General features: G+C 32.2%; 1 protein-coding gene across 1 annotated transcript in view; it reads right to left on the reverse strand.

The window, feature by feature from the left end:
• The window catches only part of Mmp16 (matrix metallopeptidase 16), a 253,800-nt gene that overhangs the window by 97,149 nt on the left and 137,265 nt on the right, over positions 1-19,386 (reverse strand). Inside the window, exon 4 of the mRNA XM_076836056.1 lies at positions 11,517-11,821. Coding sequence (XP_076692171.1) covers positions 11,517-11,821 — 305 coding nt within the window. The remainder of the gene's footprint in view (positions 1-11,516; positions 11,822-19,386) is intronic.

Consider the following 19,386-nt stretch of genomic DNA (forward strand, 5'->3'; position numbering starts at 1 on the left):
ATGTTGGCTCTTAACCTCACACTACACATTTTAATGGGTGGTCTCTCAGGTGGGAACAATTTGATAGAAGTTGGATTTTCATTCTTCTAAAGATTTCACAGGGGTGAAGCGTGGTTCACTCATACAGCTTATAAACTGGTACTGGCTTTTTGCAGAGGTGCATCTCCACTAGGGTGTACTTATATAGTATGGGTTTCCATAAGACCGGAGTTAGACTCTAAAGGCAAATATCTTGATAAATGATGGAGAGAGGTGGGGAGAAAAAAAGATAAGGTACTAGCTCCAGATATGATTTATAACCTAGACTCATACATCATATTAGAGCACTGGAGGCTGACTCATAGTGGGGTAGGGAGGGAGAGAACATGGGAGAAATATATAAATTCTAGATAGGAAAGAGGGGTGGGAAGCAAAGTGAGGGAGCAGGGGATTAGCAAGAATGGTGGAATGTGATAGACATTATTATCCAAAGTACATGTATGAAGACATGAATTGATGTGGACATACTTTATAAACAAACCGAGATATGAAAATTTGTTCTATACATGTAATAAAAATTGTGATGCATTCTGCTGTCATGTATTTTAAAAAATAAGACCAATTAAAAAAATAAGTGAGTTACTAAGCATGGTCCATATTCACAGGGAGAGGAATTAGACTCCATTTTCTTTGGGGTGAAGGATACTTGGGGTTAAACCTATGACATCTTTCATCCTAGCAAGCACTCTACCACTGAGCTACATTTCCAGCCCAAGACTCTGTATTTTAAAGAGACAAGTGTTAAATAATTCATGGGCATGCTTTAGAAGTACCACCATAGCCACATGTATCTTAAACTCAGATTATAATTTATTGAATTATGGCAACTGGGAAGATAAAATTAATCTAGTTTCCACTCTTGCTATGAATGCAATTGTACAAAATTAATTTTTGTGAAATGCTGAATATATACTGAAGTTCTTTATAATATTTTTCTATACTTTTCAAGTCTTAATAACCTTATTAAGCATATTTCATAACATTTTGATTAGAAAGAACTTCTGCCTACAAGAACTCAGAAAACCAATTATTTCACATCAAAAATTTTTTAAAAAGAAAATAGATAAAATACTGTCTGCTAAACTAGGTTCTATGTTTGAAGAAATTAAGAAATGTATTCTGCATATTACAATAGGAAAAATTAAAAACTCTAAAATACAAAAGGGTGTACCATTTGAAAAGTCATAAAAATTAAAATATCCCTGGGAATCAAATGAATACTGACCTCTCTAGACTTATCAATCATTTGTAATAGAACAGAAACAACAATTACAACATTGGGGAAAAGAAACTCTTACTGAAAATGTATTCCTGGAATAAGAAAAGGATATCCCCCCATAGGCAAGTAAAGGAGAGGAATCCCCTTTATCCTTCCTTGTGCAGGATGATAATTTTGCTTTCTCTTTCTCTCATTTCCTGCAAATGATGATGTGTGAAAAATGGAAAAAGTAATCCATATCTTTTCTATTGAGAGACCTCTGTCATAATAATGAAAATAATGAAATAGAATGGTCCACCCACAAGAAAGAGCAGAAAACAGCTGTTCACGAACATTTATAAAACACAAATGAAAAACATACACTAAAATGGGTCATTTAATATTAATAACATATGTAAATCAGCAAATTAAATTTTTATCTCTTGAGTTGGTCAAAGTAAAGAACAGGAATTACTAGACAGAACATACAGATGGGTAGCTTTGAATGGTTGATTTTTTTGTGTGCTGTGCAGCCATCCTACCTGGATTCACCTCTATAACTTACTTCCATGGGCATAATACTTAACCCTTTATCTTTCACTTTTCTCATATGTGAAATTGGGATACTAACAATCTATATAATACAGTTGTAATGAAGATTACATGAAATTCATCTATAATACTTACCAGTACTTGGTATCTAGTACTACTAACATCATATTTATTGTTATGATTAGGGTCAATGGATTGAACACTCTTACACAATACTGGTAGAAGTTTAAATTGGTTCTGAAATTTTGAAAACTAACTAACTAGAAACATATTAAGCTCTTTTTAAAAGTTCATGGTCTTTGGCCAAATAATTATGTGAATCAATTACAAAGAAATAACCAGGGTCAGACAAAAATCCTGTGTACAAATGTGTTAGTTATAGTATATTTAATAGCTAAAATTAGAAATAACTTTAATTTTGGATTCTAAAACAATCTAAATAAATTATATATATAACAGATTCATCAGATTGTATTTAAATATGTTTTGGTGAAATAGGAAAATGTTGGACAAATAAAGTTCAGTGAAAAGGGTAAATAATTTAAAACTATGAACATTACAATAACAATTACATGTATATCTGCCCAGATTTACACCCTTATTTTATTGTGTAAAGTCTCTGTTCCTATAACAAACACCTGAGATAATAAAATGAGAGACTGCTTCTTTTGGTTCACAGTTTTGAATGCTTCAATCCATAATTTATACCAATGCATTTGGTAGTATATCCTGGTAGGAGAAAAGAAAACCAAGCTGGGTCAAATGGTGGTTCCATTTCCAGTTTTCCAAGGAATCTCCATACTGCTTTCCATATTGGCTGCACCAATTTGCAGTCCCACCAGCAATGTATGAGTGTACCTTTTTTTTCCCACATCCTTGCCAATACTTATTGTTTGTCTTCATAATAGCTGACATTTTGACTGGAGTGAGATGAAATCTTAGGGTAGTTTTGATTTGCATTTCTCTAATTGCTAGAGATGATGAACATTTTTTCATATATTTGTTGATTGATTGTATATCCTCTTCTGAGAAGTATCTGTTCAGGCCCTTGGCCCATTTATTGACTGGGATATTTGGTTTTTTGGTGCTTAGATTTTTGAGTTCTTTATATACCCTAGAGAATTGTGCTCTATCTGATGAGTGAGGGGTAAAAATTTTCTCCCAAGATGTAGGCTCTCTATTCACCTCACAAATTGTTTCTTTTGCTGAGAAGACACTTCTTAGTTTGAGTCTGTCCTGTTTATTGATTCTTGGTTTTACTTCATGGACAAGAAGTAAAAGAGAGAAAGAGGAAGGGATTAGGATTCTGGCTAAACCAATGGCTTGAAGACTTGGCATTAGTTTCTAACTCATTAAGTGCCACCCCTCAATACAGTACCATACTTGGATCAAATCTTTACCACATAGACCTTTGGGGGACATTTATGATCCAGTCTATAGCATTTATCTAGCAGTTAATATATATATATATATATATATATATTTTTTTTTTTTTTTAGGATAGTGATTAAAGCCATTAGAACTTTAAGGGATTATCTTGGGGTAGAAGTATTAAAAATGAGTTTAATGGTTTTCTTTTTAGCATCCAGTTTCATTGAATTTTACAATGAGAATATATATTGCTTACATGTTGAAAATATTATAAACTCTATCAAAGTTGAAGATTCATTGTAAATTATGGCTGAAATACTAAATCAAAATGCTGATTAGTACTGCAACTACCAGGAAAGAAACTAACATTTTAATATTTATTTTAATATTTCTTGTATGTGCCAGGTATTGAAGTAGGTGCATTGACATATTAATGTTTAAATGGTGGTTATGTTCTTCTTAACTCCCATATCCCACATTAAAAACATAGAGACAAATTCTTAATATAAAAAAATATTAAATATATAATGAATTTTATTTATTTATTTATTTATTTGGTGCTAGGAAAAAAAGCACCCTGCCAGTGAGCTATATCCAAAGCCCTAGAATTGTCATAAATGTAGAATTGATATCTTAATTATATTATCATCAATAAACTTGAGGTAAGTGTTGAAAAAATAGTCCTCTTTATCTGAAGACTAAATAATTTTTTTCTTGATCTAAATTATAAAGACAGTCAGGTACAGATATGTCAGAGTTGGTATATATCTATATTGATAGTTTTAAAGAATAATAGTTTTCATGGGGTCCATTAGGTCAGTTCTAAGCAGAGCAAGAAGCAGTCTACATCACCCAGCAAGAAAATAATCTAAGTTAAACAATATCTGATTTGTAGGACAATCTGAGTAGAAAATGTTCAAGAGAAGACCCTGGAAATAAAGTTGAAGATACTTACAAAACTGAAAGAATGTTCATTTAATTTTTAATGTGCTCTTTTGACATCTATTTAAATCAAAGTAGATTTAATTTTCATCTTGTCCCTGAACTAAAGGTTGATGTCTGATTTTTAAATGTGCACAACACTCAAAACATCAGTTTTAGCTTGCTGCTTTCCTGACTTATTATTTTACGGAAGTAATGCCACATTATTCAATGAAAATATACTTTTTATCACCTACTTATTTATTAATTAGTGAGAAGATCTGTGGAGCACCTAGACTTTCAGAAATAAGAATTTTAAGTATTCTTTAAAAATGTTTCTTATGTTCAGGTGCCATAGTACACACCTGTCATCCCAGTAACTTGGAAGGCTAAGGCAGGAGAATTATATGAGTTCAAAGCCAGTCTAAGCAATTTAGGAAGGCCCTAAGCAACATAGTGAGACCCTGTGGTTGAGTGCCCCTGGGTTCAATACCTGGTACCAAAGTGCTTATTATGTTACGTTACATTGTAAATTCAATATTACAAATAAATATGCCTACCCTAAATTGTAAAATTTTACTATTGTTAATAGTGCAGATCATTAATATTTTCAGTAAAATTTTATACAATGCTCAATCCGTCCCCAGGTTTCTATTATATGATTGATAACAGCAAAATCAAAATCAATAAAATTTTTGTTGAAGGAAGAGAATATGAAACTTCATCAAAATGCTGAAGGATTAACCACAAATTTTTCTTATCTTTCACATTATGTTATCAATAACTCATAAGAAGTGTCTTTCAGGACACACATAGTTTCTAACATACATATTTTTATATAGAAATATTTTAACCACAGATACATTTTAATACCATGAAGACTATCCAAGTATTTAAAATATATAAATTATGTACATTTCCTTCCAGTGTCTTTTAGTAGTTTGCATAGCAGAGATCGTTTTATTATTTAGTCCTTTGTGAAGAAATTTTTTATTGTTTTGTCTAGTACTTTACAGAATTTTTAAAAACTTACATAATGTACTATTTATGGATCTTATTTTATTTACTTTCAGTGAATAAAATGACTTCGGAAGGTGGGCATGCTGGTGCATGCCTGTAATCCCAGTGACTCGGGAGGCTGAGGCAGGAGGATTAAAGTTCAAAGCCAGCTTTAGCAAATTGGCAAGGCCCTAAGCAAGTTAGTGAGAATCTGTTTCAAAATAAAAAGGGCTGAGGATGTGGCTTAGTGGTTAAGCACTCTGGGTTCAAACCCTGGTACTAAAAAGAAAAAAAAAGTAGACTTCCAAATTACATAATACTACAATGTCACTTCTACATGTTCGTTTATTTCTTTTGCTTTATTTTACCACTCATCATCTTCTGAGATGGTGAAAGAATGTATAAAATCAAGGCTGGATCTATCTACCTGGTCTTCTACTTCTTGTTTTATTCATAGCTTTCACAACATCATCTTTTTGGGAAATGGCTTACCAAAATCTTCCACAAGTTTTCTTTTTCTGGTCCATAGAAAGTGTTTATGAGGTGTTATGTTGTTTCCAATATTATTTTTCTGGCTCACTTGATAACATATTTTCAGTATAGATTCTTTTTTGCATTTTCAAGTAGATGTACCCTTTATCAAATTCTTTGTTATCATTTTAATGGTACCATTCTGTTAGTACTACCTACTTAACCCTGGGCAAGTTAACAAACTTTTAGTGCCTCAATTTGCTTACAAATTGAACTGATTACATTACCTACTTTGTAAAAAAAATAGTGAATTAATATATAAAAGCTAATATGGAATAGTATCTGGGACATACTAAATGCACAAGTAAATTAGGCCATTAATATTATTTTTTGTTTTCTTCTTCACGCATCTTTGATTAAAAATAATCAGTGTTTTTGAATTACCTCTTTTCTTTTACATGCTATCCTTTTCAACTAAAACCTAGAAAGTAGGGTGACATCTCATTATCTTAAGTTGATTTCCATTGGTTAAAATACATGCAACAGGGTAGAAATTCCTTCTGCCCACCTGATACATTACACCGATGGTTAAAAAAAAAAAAAAAAAAAACAACAATAAGCATTGTGGTTTACAAGGTTGATTTCTCCTCCCTTTCTAAATGGGGAGAAAGGTTTTATTGTCACATTTGATGTCAAATTAAGAAGAAGGTGACAAATTAAATGTAAGGACAAGAGTATATAAATTTGTCTAAACTGAATATAATTTGCTAAAATGAAAAGATGCATGATTTTATACTGATGTGGCTGGTATTGTGGCAAAAAATGGACAAAGTTAAGGTAGAAATTTGTTAATGGTCTTGAATAATTTAAATAATATAAAACTAGCAGATTTTTAAATTCAAGCCAACTGAATTATTTCAAAAGCTTAAAAATATTGTTTATATTCATAAAAATGGCTAAATTTTAAACATTTAATTTTGTTTTGTTGCTGACAATCCAGATTTAAGGAAAAATCACCTATTTAAAAATGAATTTGAAGGAAATTTCCTACACAGACTGTAGAAGAACAGAAATAACAGAAATTAAGTAATCATTAATAGGTTAAAATTCAAATGAAAGCTGATTATGATTAAGCAACTTACCTATAGAGTGGTATGTAAAATCCAAGTAATATTGCTTATTTCCTGACATACTGGTGTAGAAGTCACTTACTAGCTATTTATTTAATCCACTGCCTTTCTCTAGTGTTCCTTGTGATTAGGTGTGGCCATGGGGTTGAAATTTAGTTAGTGGAACTTGAGCAGAAATGTTATAGACACCACTTGCAGGATGGACACCTAAAACCTTGGGCACACTTATCTCATTTCTCTCAACTGCCACCTGAATGTTGACATCTGAGGCAACCTTGGATGTCATGTATTAATTATGGTTAAAACTCCATTCTATGGGAGAGAGCCGCTCTCTCCCATCAAATGCACAAGAAATTAAATTCTACTGTGTTAAAAGTCATGGGCATTTCTCTCTTTCATTTATTAATAACTATATTATAGGCTATTAATGTTCATGATCTATCTATACATTTTATTAATACTGGAATAATGAAATAGTTTTTATGAGCGTGACTACATCAATTTGCAGGCTGTTCTCTAATTGCACACAACTTGATACTGCAAAATGATCAAATGAAGCTACATAATGGATCGATTTCAAAAGAGTTGACACTATCAAACTTGAAGTCACTTAGTCTAGTGAAATAAAATAAACTTTGTGAAATAAAGATCATTCCAGGAAGGTTTTAAAGCAAATAACACATGGTTTTAAAAACAGACAAGTAAAAAAACACTGCCATGAAGGTGAAAGCCAAATTTCTTTGAGAAAGACAGAATTTCCAAGATTTGATAAAACATGCTAAGGTAAAAACTATGCAGTAGAGAGATCATTTTAGAAATTAAAATATCAGTAAGTTTGCCTGTTTAAGGACAAGTTAAGCCCTTGACTGCTTAGTCATATGGAGTCCTTCCCTTATCTTAAAAAACCACAGGATAAATAGCTCTAGATTATTCCCTCAGACTGTGTTGCTGACTGACAGACATCTTCATAATAACCAGTTAGCATCTATCTCCTTTCCTCAAAGACAAAAGTTCACATCCTGTACCTCTGAGACATGTCGTATAGCCATAGCAGCTCTAACATGAACAGAAAGTGTGGGGAAGTATCAGACAGCTGACAAATATCTGGGTTTACCTAGGGCATGTACTTTCTGTACTAGTGTACCCAAGATTACATCTTTCTTACAGAGTGTTAATTCTCCATGGTTGGCATAAGTCAGGTCCATTGACTCAAGAATCACATCATGAAAATCCTTTGAGTATTCATGAGTGAGTAGGTTGGGATGAAATAATAATCTCACATTGAAAAACAGAATAGATTTAAGAGTTTTGATGTCTCAGGTGACATTTTTATCATTATTAATCTCCATTCCTTATATTTTTGGACAGCCTGCCACAAGAGTGCTATGCCCTTTACTTTAGGCTATGAACTTTCAAAACAGTAAATAGTCATTGTGTTGCATTATTTTTGTTAGCAGAATTGTAACTGCAATGGTAAATAGGACATTATTTAGATATTATTCTATCCTAAGTTTTATATATCATTATAATAGGTTTTTTTTTGGTTTTTTTTTTTTTTTTTTTTTTTTTTTTTTGCTCAGAGATGATCAATTTGAAATCTCATTACTACTTAGATATTTGTCTGTTTAGAAATAGCTTTGTGGGGGCTGGAGTTGTGGCTCAGAGGTAGAGTGCTTGCCTAGCATGCATGAGGCACTGGGTTAGATCCCCAGTACCACATAAATAATTAAATAAACAAAATAAAGGTATTTTTTTAAAAAAAGAAATAGCTTTTTGATATGTTTGTGCTTGTAATTTTAATTCCACTTAAATTTTATATCATAGCCAAGGAAACTATAAGCTAATGTAATCCAAAATAAAGTTTAACATTCTAGAGTTAAGATTTCCAAACTACTGTCAATATATTATTTTCAAAAACCCTATCATGATAAATACTTTCTTTTGAATTACTCTGGATATATTTTACTTATTCAGTAAACAAAAATTAAAAACTCAATACAAATAAATAAATTAAAAAATAGAAAAACAGCATAATTTTTTTAGGGATGTATGCGTGTGAAAGAGACAATGAGTATGTGTATGTGTGTGAGACAGAGAGGGAGAATGTGGATAGTTATTTTAATTTACTTAATGGCCTTCAGCTTGAGTTTTCAAAAAATATCATGACTATAAGCAAATTGATAGGAAAGTAGATAACAATGAATTAAGGGTTACTGGCAACCTAAGACACCGTTTATCTCTTTTGAGGTAGACAGAATTCAAATTGCCTTCATTAGCTGAGCAATATGCTGTGGAAAATGAGCTGGGTACTTATCAAAAGGCTTTTTCATTTGCATTTTCACTAAATAACCAAGCTGCTCTGTTTTCTCCTTGCTCAAGAGCTGTAAATAGGATAGGAAGAAAATAATTCAGGTAAGTAAGCCAGGGGCATTCCAGGACTAGATTAAAGAAAAACAAAAGTTTATTGATGAAGATGTAAAATTTTGTCTTGTATTATTTGTGATACAATAGTCTCACATGCAGTTTGGATCTAGTATATACAAAGGCATGAATTCTCCCCACATTCCCCAGTACCACAAGCAAAGCTAGAGGCTGTTCTTTTGATAAATGATCAATACTTCAGCCTGACACTCCCTGGCTGCCCTGCTGTTTCTGGTTAAGAGTTTGAATTTCAATTAAGCAGTAAATCTTTATGGAATTACATTTCCTACAGTCAATTAACATCTCACTAATCCCTTGCAATTCTGAAACATTATTATTTTGTACAGTTCTTTCCTTTAGGCACATTCACAAGGCGAAACATTCTTATTTGAGTGCTAAAGACATATTTTTCTCCAAATGAAAAACCAAGTATCAAACAACTGTTTTAAGTTTTTAGTCATGTGCCTATATGTGCAGAGAATGTTCTACCTCCACAGTATAAGTTAGGAAGCAATCAGATAAACCAGTGGATTCTCTCAGTGACAAGTGACTTAAAGTGATTGCACACCTACAGGCCACATGCTATATTTCAGATTTTTTTCCTATATATCCATTCCTTGAAAAACAATATACAAAACAAAAATAATTCACAGCAATGATCATACTCAAATGAATGTAAACATTCCCATTTCCTATGTCATCAAATCCTCTTAACTGAGTTTTTCTTAAAAACTTTGTCTATTTTTAAAAAGTGTTGGTTGATGTCTTAAAAGCTCACTAATAGAGCACACATCCAAGAATTATTATAGCCCTTCTTTTCAAGGATTTCAGCATACTAAGACAAAATATTGGCAATTTGATAGTTTTCTCCTTCATATAAGATTTTAATACATTTTAATTTATGTGGCCAAAAAGCCAAATTAACACAACTTCAAAACTACAGATTTTAAAGTTTCAGCATAAAGAAGTGATATGTATTTAAGGAGCTATACATATTTAATCTTATTTAAACTTTACAAAATGTGTACACGTATGGAAATGTTACATATTGTCCTGAAGTATATATAGCTATTAGTTAAAAATAATGTGACTTTAATAATTGGATATATAATTGTAATAAAAGATTATTTTCTGTTTTCAGAACTTCAAGACCATTATTTCCCTGGAAGCAAACATACTTTTGCCTGTGCCAACAAAATTCTCCCATTAGAAGTACCACTCTTTTTAATAATTTAGAGTGCAAAAACAAAATGCTAACAATTGACTTGAAGTCTGAGAGATTTCATTGGAATGATTGTGTGACTTTGATAAAAGAAAATTTCATTTTAAGTGATATCAGAATCAAACTTTTTTTTTAGTTTTTTTTTCTTTTTTTCTTATTTCTTAGATACATCACAAAGAATCAATCTTTATGGTTCAACAACCATGTTGCCAGATATTGTATTATTAGATGCTCAGATATAGTTTAAATAGTCCTGCATAGAAAGAGCTTCCACTCACATTCTTCATAGCCTGCTATTTAAACTACATGGTAAGAATAAGAAAATACACATCAGACAGAGGCTTTTTGAACTGATGGCTATTTAGTCAGCTTTTAAACATTAATCTGCTTGACTCCAAGGTTTTTGGCTTTTCATTTCACTACACTTGAAATCTCCTGATAAATCTGTCTCTGTCTTTTAAATAAAAAGTTTTGAAAAATATAAATATAATTTATTTTGGAAAACAAGAACAGTTATGTTTTCTTTGAAAACTGATTGCCATTTTAACTCAACCTCTGTTCTATCCATTACATGACTGAACCCTGGGTGTCCTAAATATGCGAAGCTATTACAATAATCCAGCTAACTAAACCTTCTAATGCATTAACAAAGCTTCATTTCATGACTAGGCTTAACTCATCAAGGAGGAATTAAGAGTTTTATTAGCTGATTAGTTGTCATCAAAGCTATGCATTCTTGTAGTAGAACAACATTCTACAATAGAGAGGAGGGAAAATATTTAAGTCTTACAAGAATTAGGCACATGGATGCTTAGGAATCATATAAGTCTAAGATGCTATAATTGAATGTTAAAAAAATCAGAATCAAATATGTATTTTTGTCTAGAAACACATGCCTTTTATTCAAGTAACTATCATGTTAGTTGTTTTATCATGAAGTTGTTTTTAAATTTATAGTATTTACAAATGCAGTGTAAGGTTTTAATCTCTAACCAAAAGAACATATGCATAACTATATTATCTACTGACTCATACCAATTCTTGTTCTAAAACATAACAAGCCTTACATATTGCTTTATAACTTTAAAGGAAAATTAGAATCAATGCCTTACGCTTGTAAATTAGTAAATCCCTGGGACATTCTAAAAATAAAAATAAGTCTATTTACACTGCAAAGAAAGTATAAACTTACCATCATGATTAGGATTTCCTAGTGTCCATGGCTCATCTGAATCAAAATGAGTATCTCCTCCAATTCCTGGTCCAGGGAAATAGGCATGTGCCAAAAATCCTCCCTCCCCATCAAAGGGAGAACTGTCTCCATGAAAACCAGAAGCAAATATAATGGTTATATCCACATCACGTTTGCCATTTTCTAATTCACTGTAGGGAACTTCTTCAAATGTCAGAGGAGTTACATTCTGCCACACATCAAAGGCACGGCGAATAGCCTTACGGGTCTCAGGGTCTCCTACTTTAGGAGTTACGTTCTTTATGCTGAAAGTTAGAAAAGACAATAATTAGCTTGGCTCTATTATGTCAATCTTATTTCAGATTTAGATCATAGCTCAGTAAAATGTAAAGGAAAAAACTAATAATATTAAAATGAAATTTATGTATTCTTCTTGTCTTCATAGCTAGTTTTTACTCTCTTGGGATCATTCAATTATCAGTAGTATAGTGTTTAATTATTAAAGTTATCAGTGAAAAGATCTTTGCAGAATGGTTAAATGGTTAACAATCAATTTGCCTCCTGGAGAATAATGCAGGAAGGGAGATCTGCCAAACAATCAAACCTGTACAATGGGTTCAATTTAAAATAAAAATTTCAATTTCTTCATGTTTTTAATTATTTAGAGGTACATCATTGTATCTGCACACATCAATTTCAAATATTGTACTCATGCTTTTCTTTATTTATGAACACTAATTCAGCAGACATAATCATTTCTTAAGTTTTAAACAAAAGATTATAATTTCTGATACACTATTATTTTAACTTTTCTAATTAAAAATGTACTGAGTAATCATATGAATTTAAATCAGATTATTTAGTTTGTTCTTATGCTAACACAATCAATGAAATATTATCAATATTATTCTTGATTATGTTTATACTAATTGGATACTTATTTTTTCTAGATAATTTTGTTTTTTTTCTAACTGAAACATAAATGAAACTAATATGTATGCATATGTGTGTATATATGCATGAAATAGATATGCATACATATATGTATATAAATATATATTTAAGTATATAAATATATGTATGTATAGATTTATATAAATGTATATATTTATATAAGTATATTTATATATTTATATAATATATAGTTTTATGGTTTGGATATGAGGTGTCCTCCAAAGCTCATGTGTGAGACTATGCAAGAAGGTTTAGAGGAGAAATGATTGGGTTGTGAGAGTCTTAACCCAATGAGTGATCGAGATCTACTGTGTGGTAACTGAAGTGGTGGGGTGGGGCTGGAGGAGGTGGCTTTGGGATATATATTTGTATCTGGCAAGTGGAGACACTCTTCTCTGCTTCCTGTTCACCATGATGTGAGAGGCTTCCCTCTGCTACACTCTTCCAATATGATGTTCAGCCTCACCTTGAGCCCCAGAGAATGGAGCTAGCCTTCTATGGACTAAGACCTCTGAAACCATGAGCCCTCAAAGTTTTCCTCCTCTATAGTTCTGGTCTGATCCTTTAGTCACAGAAGCAAAAAAGCTTTCTCTCTCTCTCTCTCTCTCTCATAAATATATATATATATATATATATATATATATATATATATATATATATATATATATTTTTTTTTTTTTTTTTTCCCCTCCTCTGAGGTGCTTTACCACTTAGCCACATTCCCAGTCCTTTTTTATTTTTTCATTTTGATGTAGGATCTCACTAAGTTGCTTAGGGTTCTAACTGAATTGCTCAGGCTGGTCTTGAACTTGTGATCCTCTTGTCTCAGCCTCCCAAGTCACTGGGATCACAGGTATGTGCCACTGTGCCTGGCAAGTCTGTGTGCATATGTGTGTGTGTGTGTGTGTGTGTGTGTGTGTGTGTGTGTTTTGTGTGTATATGTATTTATTTAGTAATTTTTTTACAGTACTGGGGATTGGACCCAGGGCCTGTGCAGGCAAGGCAAGTACTCTATCAACTGAGCTATATCCCTAGCCCTAGTCTATATATTTTTTACACTGCAGTACAATAAACCCTCGACATGAATGTACAACACACTGAGTAAATTCCACGGGAGTGATAAGTGAGTTTCAAACCCTTTCAAACAATAATGTCTTCCAAATATGAATTTATACTAAGAAAATATTTTAGTACAAAAAGACTATAATGTTCAAGAACTGGAAGCTAATGATGGAGTGATAGTCAAATTACAGTGTCTCTAATGTATGTCATTGTACATATAGAAAGCAAAATTATTTTGCTTTTAAAATTTATTCATCAGCATATAAAACCTTTTAGCCAGGTGTGGTGATGCATGCCTGTAATCCCAAGGGGTTGGGAGGCTGAGGCAGGAGTTCAAAGCCAGCCTCAGCAATAGTGAGGTATTAAGCAACTCAGTGAGACCCTGTCTATAAATAAAATACAAAATAGGGCTGGGAATGAGGCTCAGAGGTCAAGTGCCCCTGAGTTTAATCCGTGGTATCCCCTCCCCTGCCAAAAAAAGTAAAAACTTTTAATATATACTTTCCAGTGGCAAAGAATAACATGGAGACGATATGCAACCCAATTGTAACCATGTCCAGATAACTACAATGGCAATCAAGAATTATGCTAAAGTAATAATTGTATTATTTGAGCATTCACTATAAGCCAGGCAAGCACTTTACAACATCTAATTATATTCCTGGAACAACCCAGTGAGATGGGCTTTTATACCTATCTTACAAAAAAGGAAGTTAAGGTTTACAGGAATCTAGAGAAATATTTCTAAGTGTCAGATCTGGAGAGCTCTAAAAAGCTTCATCCTAAACATTGTCAGAATCCATTGTCTTGAATTCTATTGCTAGTTCTTTGTATGTAAAGTTTCCAATGACTAATTAATGGTAACTATTATTCATTATATACAAGAAAAAAGCAGCAATCCAAGTAGAAATGGAACGAAGGAGAGGAGTATTACAGAAAGAAATGGTAAGTGGAAGGTCTTCAAGTGGAGATAATTTTAGTAATTCAAATGATAGCATGGTACCTGGTATAGGTTAGAAAGCGGGTGTGGTGAGGGTCAGGACTTTGTTCTGAGTCACTGCAGCATCAGGAACATGGATGTGATATTTGACTTATTCTTCAAATAGATAACTTGAGCCATGATGTAGAAAATATATTAAAGCAGAACAAAAGTTGAAACAGGAAGACCCATTGGGAACTATTGTAAGATAGGTATAAAAGCCCATCTCATTGGGTTGTTCACAGGCACTTTGGACCAGTGGTAGTAGAAGAGACACTGAGAAGTAGTTGTATTTTGGATGTGCTTTGAGATAAACCTACTATAACTTATGATTAGTCATAATCTGTGAGAGAAAAGGAAGAGCTGAGGAAGGCACCAACAATTTTTTTACCCTAGCCAAGCCATGAACAGAGTAAAAGAATTCATGCCTTCTCAGGGAGAAAGATAGGCAATGTTCTGTTGTTATTTTGTTAGTTGGCTTTAATTCTGTGTCCTACTCAGTATTGTGCTCTGAGTTATATTTTGAGAAAGAGTGAACATCTACATTGAGCATTACAGACCTATGTCTACCTTGGTCTCTAAATTTCCTGTTTTGTGGGTGAAGAGGTAAGCAGAATAATGTCGGAACTCTGAATATTGACTTACCATATAGTAGGTATTGGCCTAGATGCTAGAATCTTCTGTTACAGTGCTCACATATTGTAGTGACAAGAGATAGACAGTGAAAAGAACATAAAACAGTGATAATTTCAGATGGCAACATGAGGGGTGGGAAGGTGAAGTGAAGAGATTATAAAAATTATTTCAATGACAGGAGGAATGAAAAGAAACCCAGTGCTGAGTTTCCCAACAGAAGGAACAATAAGCAGGTCAAGCAAACTGGGTCAGTTCAAAGCATGTGCCTGCTGAGTGAGTTGGGGTAAAATGAACATGATGGACAATGATACAAAATGAGAAAGGACTGGCAGGAATTGGATTGCATTCTGTGAAGGGGGAAGCCACTGCAGAATTTTAAGCACAGAAGTTCCTTGATATTATTCCAGTCACAAATATGGAAACTGGAGAAGGGGACAAGAATGGAAATAATAAAACATTTCAGAAGTCACACAAGAGAAGATAGAAATATGGATAAGGATGATAGCCATGAAGACAAACAGGACTGGTTTTTACTATATTTTCTAAACGATTATATTTTACTATATTTTCTAAGAGAACTGTTGATGTGGATTGGTGATGAATTCCATGTGAAAAAGAGAAATTAATTGTTTACTTCAAGTAATAAATAATAATACAAATAGGAAAAATAAAATTATCAGTATGACTTATATACAAGTACACAATGATTCTGAGAAAACGAAGCAAAAATACAGTAAGGAATAATGAATGTGGAGCACTGTTTGGATCTGAAGAATACATCCTTGCATTTTTTGAAGCTATGTACTAATGAACTTCCAAAATACTTCAACACAATACACGTGGTGTCATTTATAAATACAAGACATACAAACGTGCTTCAGAATCAGAGCTCAAGTTCTGAAACTGGTGCAAACAAAAACAGGAGTTTAGAAACTTTTATGACATTGAGAGGTATATTTTATATTTACTAATATCTAAAATAAAAAGTGCACAGAGAGATCATGTGTAATAAGAATAAAATAGACTGATATTCTGAACAATTTTAATAAGGACTGTGCAAAAGATTAAATATACTAACAAAAAAGAAATACTATAAAATGAATATAATGAAAGTTTAGTCTGAAAAACTTAACAAAGTTAAATTAACTTTAAAATATTTTACTTGCTTTTTCTTCTTTTTGATAAAGTTAATATACTTCTTAAGACAATGGGTTTATTTTTCTCAAGTCTGTATCTGGTTATTTCATTATTCTATCTCATTGATTCTTTCAAACTTCAATTTTAATACATTTTGGAAATTTAACCTAAAAAGTTGATAATAGGTATCTTTGATATTAGATCACATCTTATACAATTTTACATAAAATTGATGAAGGGAAAAGTTCTAGATGTTACTCATCAGAATACTGGTACTGGCAAAAAAAGTATGTCATTTAGCTAACAATAGGTCACTGCAAAAGTTAGAATTTTCTAGTTTTAACATCATCAGATCCATACCAGAATAAAAATTCTACATACTTAAGATTATTGATCCTTCCATTTTTTGATATACTGATAAATCTCTTTCAAAGTTATATTACTGTTTTATCTCTAATAGAGAAAACAAGAAAAATAGCTACATACCTTTGCAATAAAAAATTTTATTCTTGTGTCAGAATTATTTTTATATGAAGAAAGTTAAATAGCACGTACAATTAAATAGAAAATTATTTATTTGGAACAGCTCACTAATATTTTATGCAAAATTATTATCAACTAAAGAAAATCTACTGTATAGGAAAATAGACATTTGCTGAGAATATAAACTAGATAAATAGCATGGTTGAATTATGAGAATATAGAGAGAATATATTATAATGTTCTATCATGATAAACTGAACAAACTAATTTACTTTTATTAGTATGATTTTTGCATAGTCATGGCTTCACAACATTTTTATGTACCAGAAATTGTCAGGGAATTAAATATGTAATCCCTCCAACAAAACATACATTAAATAATTGGTTATTTCTCAAGTTGCTGGCTTTCTAGACAAGACAGATTTAAGTACATATACCTTGGATCTAATTTAAAAAGGGTCCCTTTCTCAGTTTATTATGTATCCCTTGGACACATGAGTTGAGTTCTCTTTGTAGTCAACAGAATCATCAAACTCAGTGTGCTTTTTGAGTTCAGAGGGAATGATGAAAATATTTCTCCTAATAAACTGATTATTGTTTAGCAACTTCTGAGTATCTTTGCTGTATATAAATTATTAAAGTAAAATAACTTCTAGTGTGCTTTCAGTTGTCATAGAGGCATTCATTTAACATCAAGGGTAGCTAAAGGATGAATATACTGTGAAAATCAAAACTAATCAATATAACATATCATAGCATTACATGAATAAATATACTATGATTTTAAAAATAGGCTCACCTAGCAATTTAGGTTCCTATCCCAATGCCCCTCCACTACATAATATTTTGAAATCTAGAACTCTGAAAAAATTAATCTATTTTATACAGTGTTCATCAAATTTGGGAAATAAAATCTCTTTAATAAAATTGGTAATCAATAAGTTTCTATTATTTTGTGAAAAAGCTTATGCAAAACCTACTTAGAATTTATTCAGCAACTAACTTTAACTATTATAAAAATGGCCTCTAATTTACTTGACAAATAAATATAAATTTCTTAATTTAAATGCCATGAATGATGAAGAAGATTGATATGATGGTTAATTTTCCAATAATTTAAAATATTATATTTTCTAAAGACTATAAGCATTTTGAGAATAACTGGAAATCTCTCCTCTAAATATTCTTTCTATCATGTTGGCAAACTTTAGCTTTAATCTTGAACTGTTCCTCATGTGACTACATTCAGGGCCCTTTACCATTTTGATTTATTTGGAAGTATACTTTGATTTGCCAAGAAGCAATAAAAAATGTGTTTGCCATAAGAGAAAATATACATCATGATAGGTGTCGGGAGCTGGCTGCTCAGAGTCACTCCATGATATATTCTGAACAGCAGTTTTCAGGTTTGCCTAAACCCAGTTACTCCATTTTGTAAAGCATTAGTTGGCCATGAACTACTAGAGTACAAGTGCCAAGGTAGAATTACTCCACACCTTGTTTATAAACGTAAGTAATCACCATCTGTCCAGCACAACATGAGGCACAAACTGATAAATAGCTTTTATGTGCCAAGTTATCAAACTAAGTCAAGGAATCCCTGGTCACATAAACATCCCAAATCATACAAGGAACACCAGACTTGGGGGTTTGCTAATCCCACCAGACATTATCCCCTTACCTAAGATCCATAAAAGGAGAATCCTCCCGTAACTGGACACAGTACTATTTTGACCCAGTCACCTAGTCACACATCAGGAGCCTAACCCAGAAAAATCATAAAAAATTCAGAGATGACAAATCTCTGAATCTCTGTCCCTGGGCTTCAGCAGAGTGCAGTTGACACATACATGGCTCTCTTCCAAGGTGACACCTCAAGCTGACACTTCAAGTTCACAGTCTCAAACTGAAAATGCCATCCCTCTGGACCCTTTGCTTAGAAAACTCCATGTAATTGGTGAGTTAAAATCCTTATCTGATCACTTATGGTGGTTCAAAATCTGCATCCCTTTCTCTCTGCCTGTGCTCTGGTCTCAGCATCCTGTAATTCTGCAGCTGTATTAACCCTTTCTTAGTCTTTCTATTATATATGCATGCACACACTCACACACACACACAATGATGTGTATATATCATTGTGTGAAGTGTAATTTGTATGTTACAGATATTAGAAATTAAGACTGGAATAAAACCACTTGTGTTTGTCTGGCTTATGACTACCAGGTGACTTTTGAGTATTTGGTAAAGTGCCACACCTAAAAGTAGTGTAGCCTATGAAAGTATTGTTATTAAATAAATCCTGAAACTATAAAAAGACACAAATGTGTTGGTCTATGTTGATGGCATGGCTTGCTCATGACAAAAGGTGTGGTCAACAAACCAAATAGAGAAATTAGCATCAGTAACAATTTGCTGTCTGTCAATATTATCAATGTACTCTTACGATTTTAGCTTTTTCAGAGTCACAATATGCCATTGGTTTATAATGAGTTTGTTATAAAATAAAACCTAAATTCTACCCCCAAATCTTGTCTGCACCTTGTAATGGAACACTTCAGTTATCCTTTCCATGAATAATTATATTTTGGGCGCAAATATCAGATTTTGTGTTTATATTTC

Source organism: Callospermophilus lateralis, chromosome 16 (genome assembly GCF_048772815.1).
Source record: "Callospermophilus lateralis isolate mCalLat2 chromosome 16, mCalLat2.hap1, whole genome shotgun sequence".
Lineage (NCBI taxonomy): Eukaryota > Metazoa > Chordata > Mammalia > Rodentia > Sciuridae > Callospermophilus > Callospermophilus lateralis.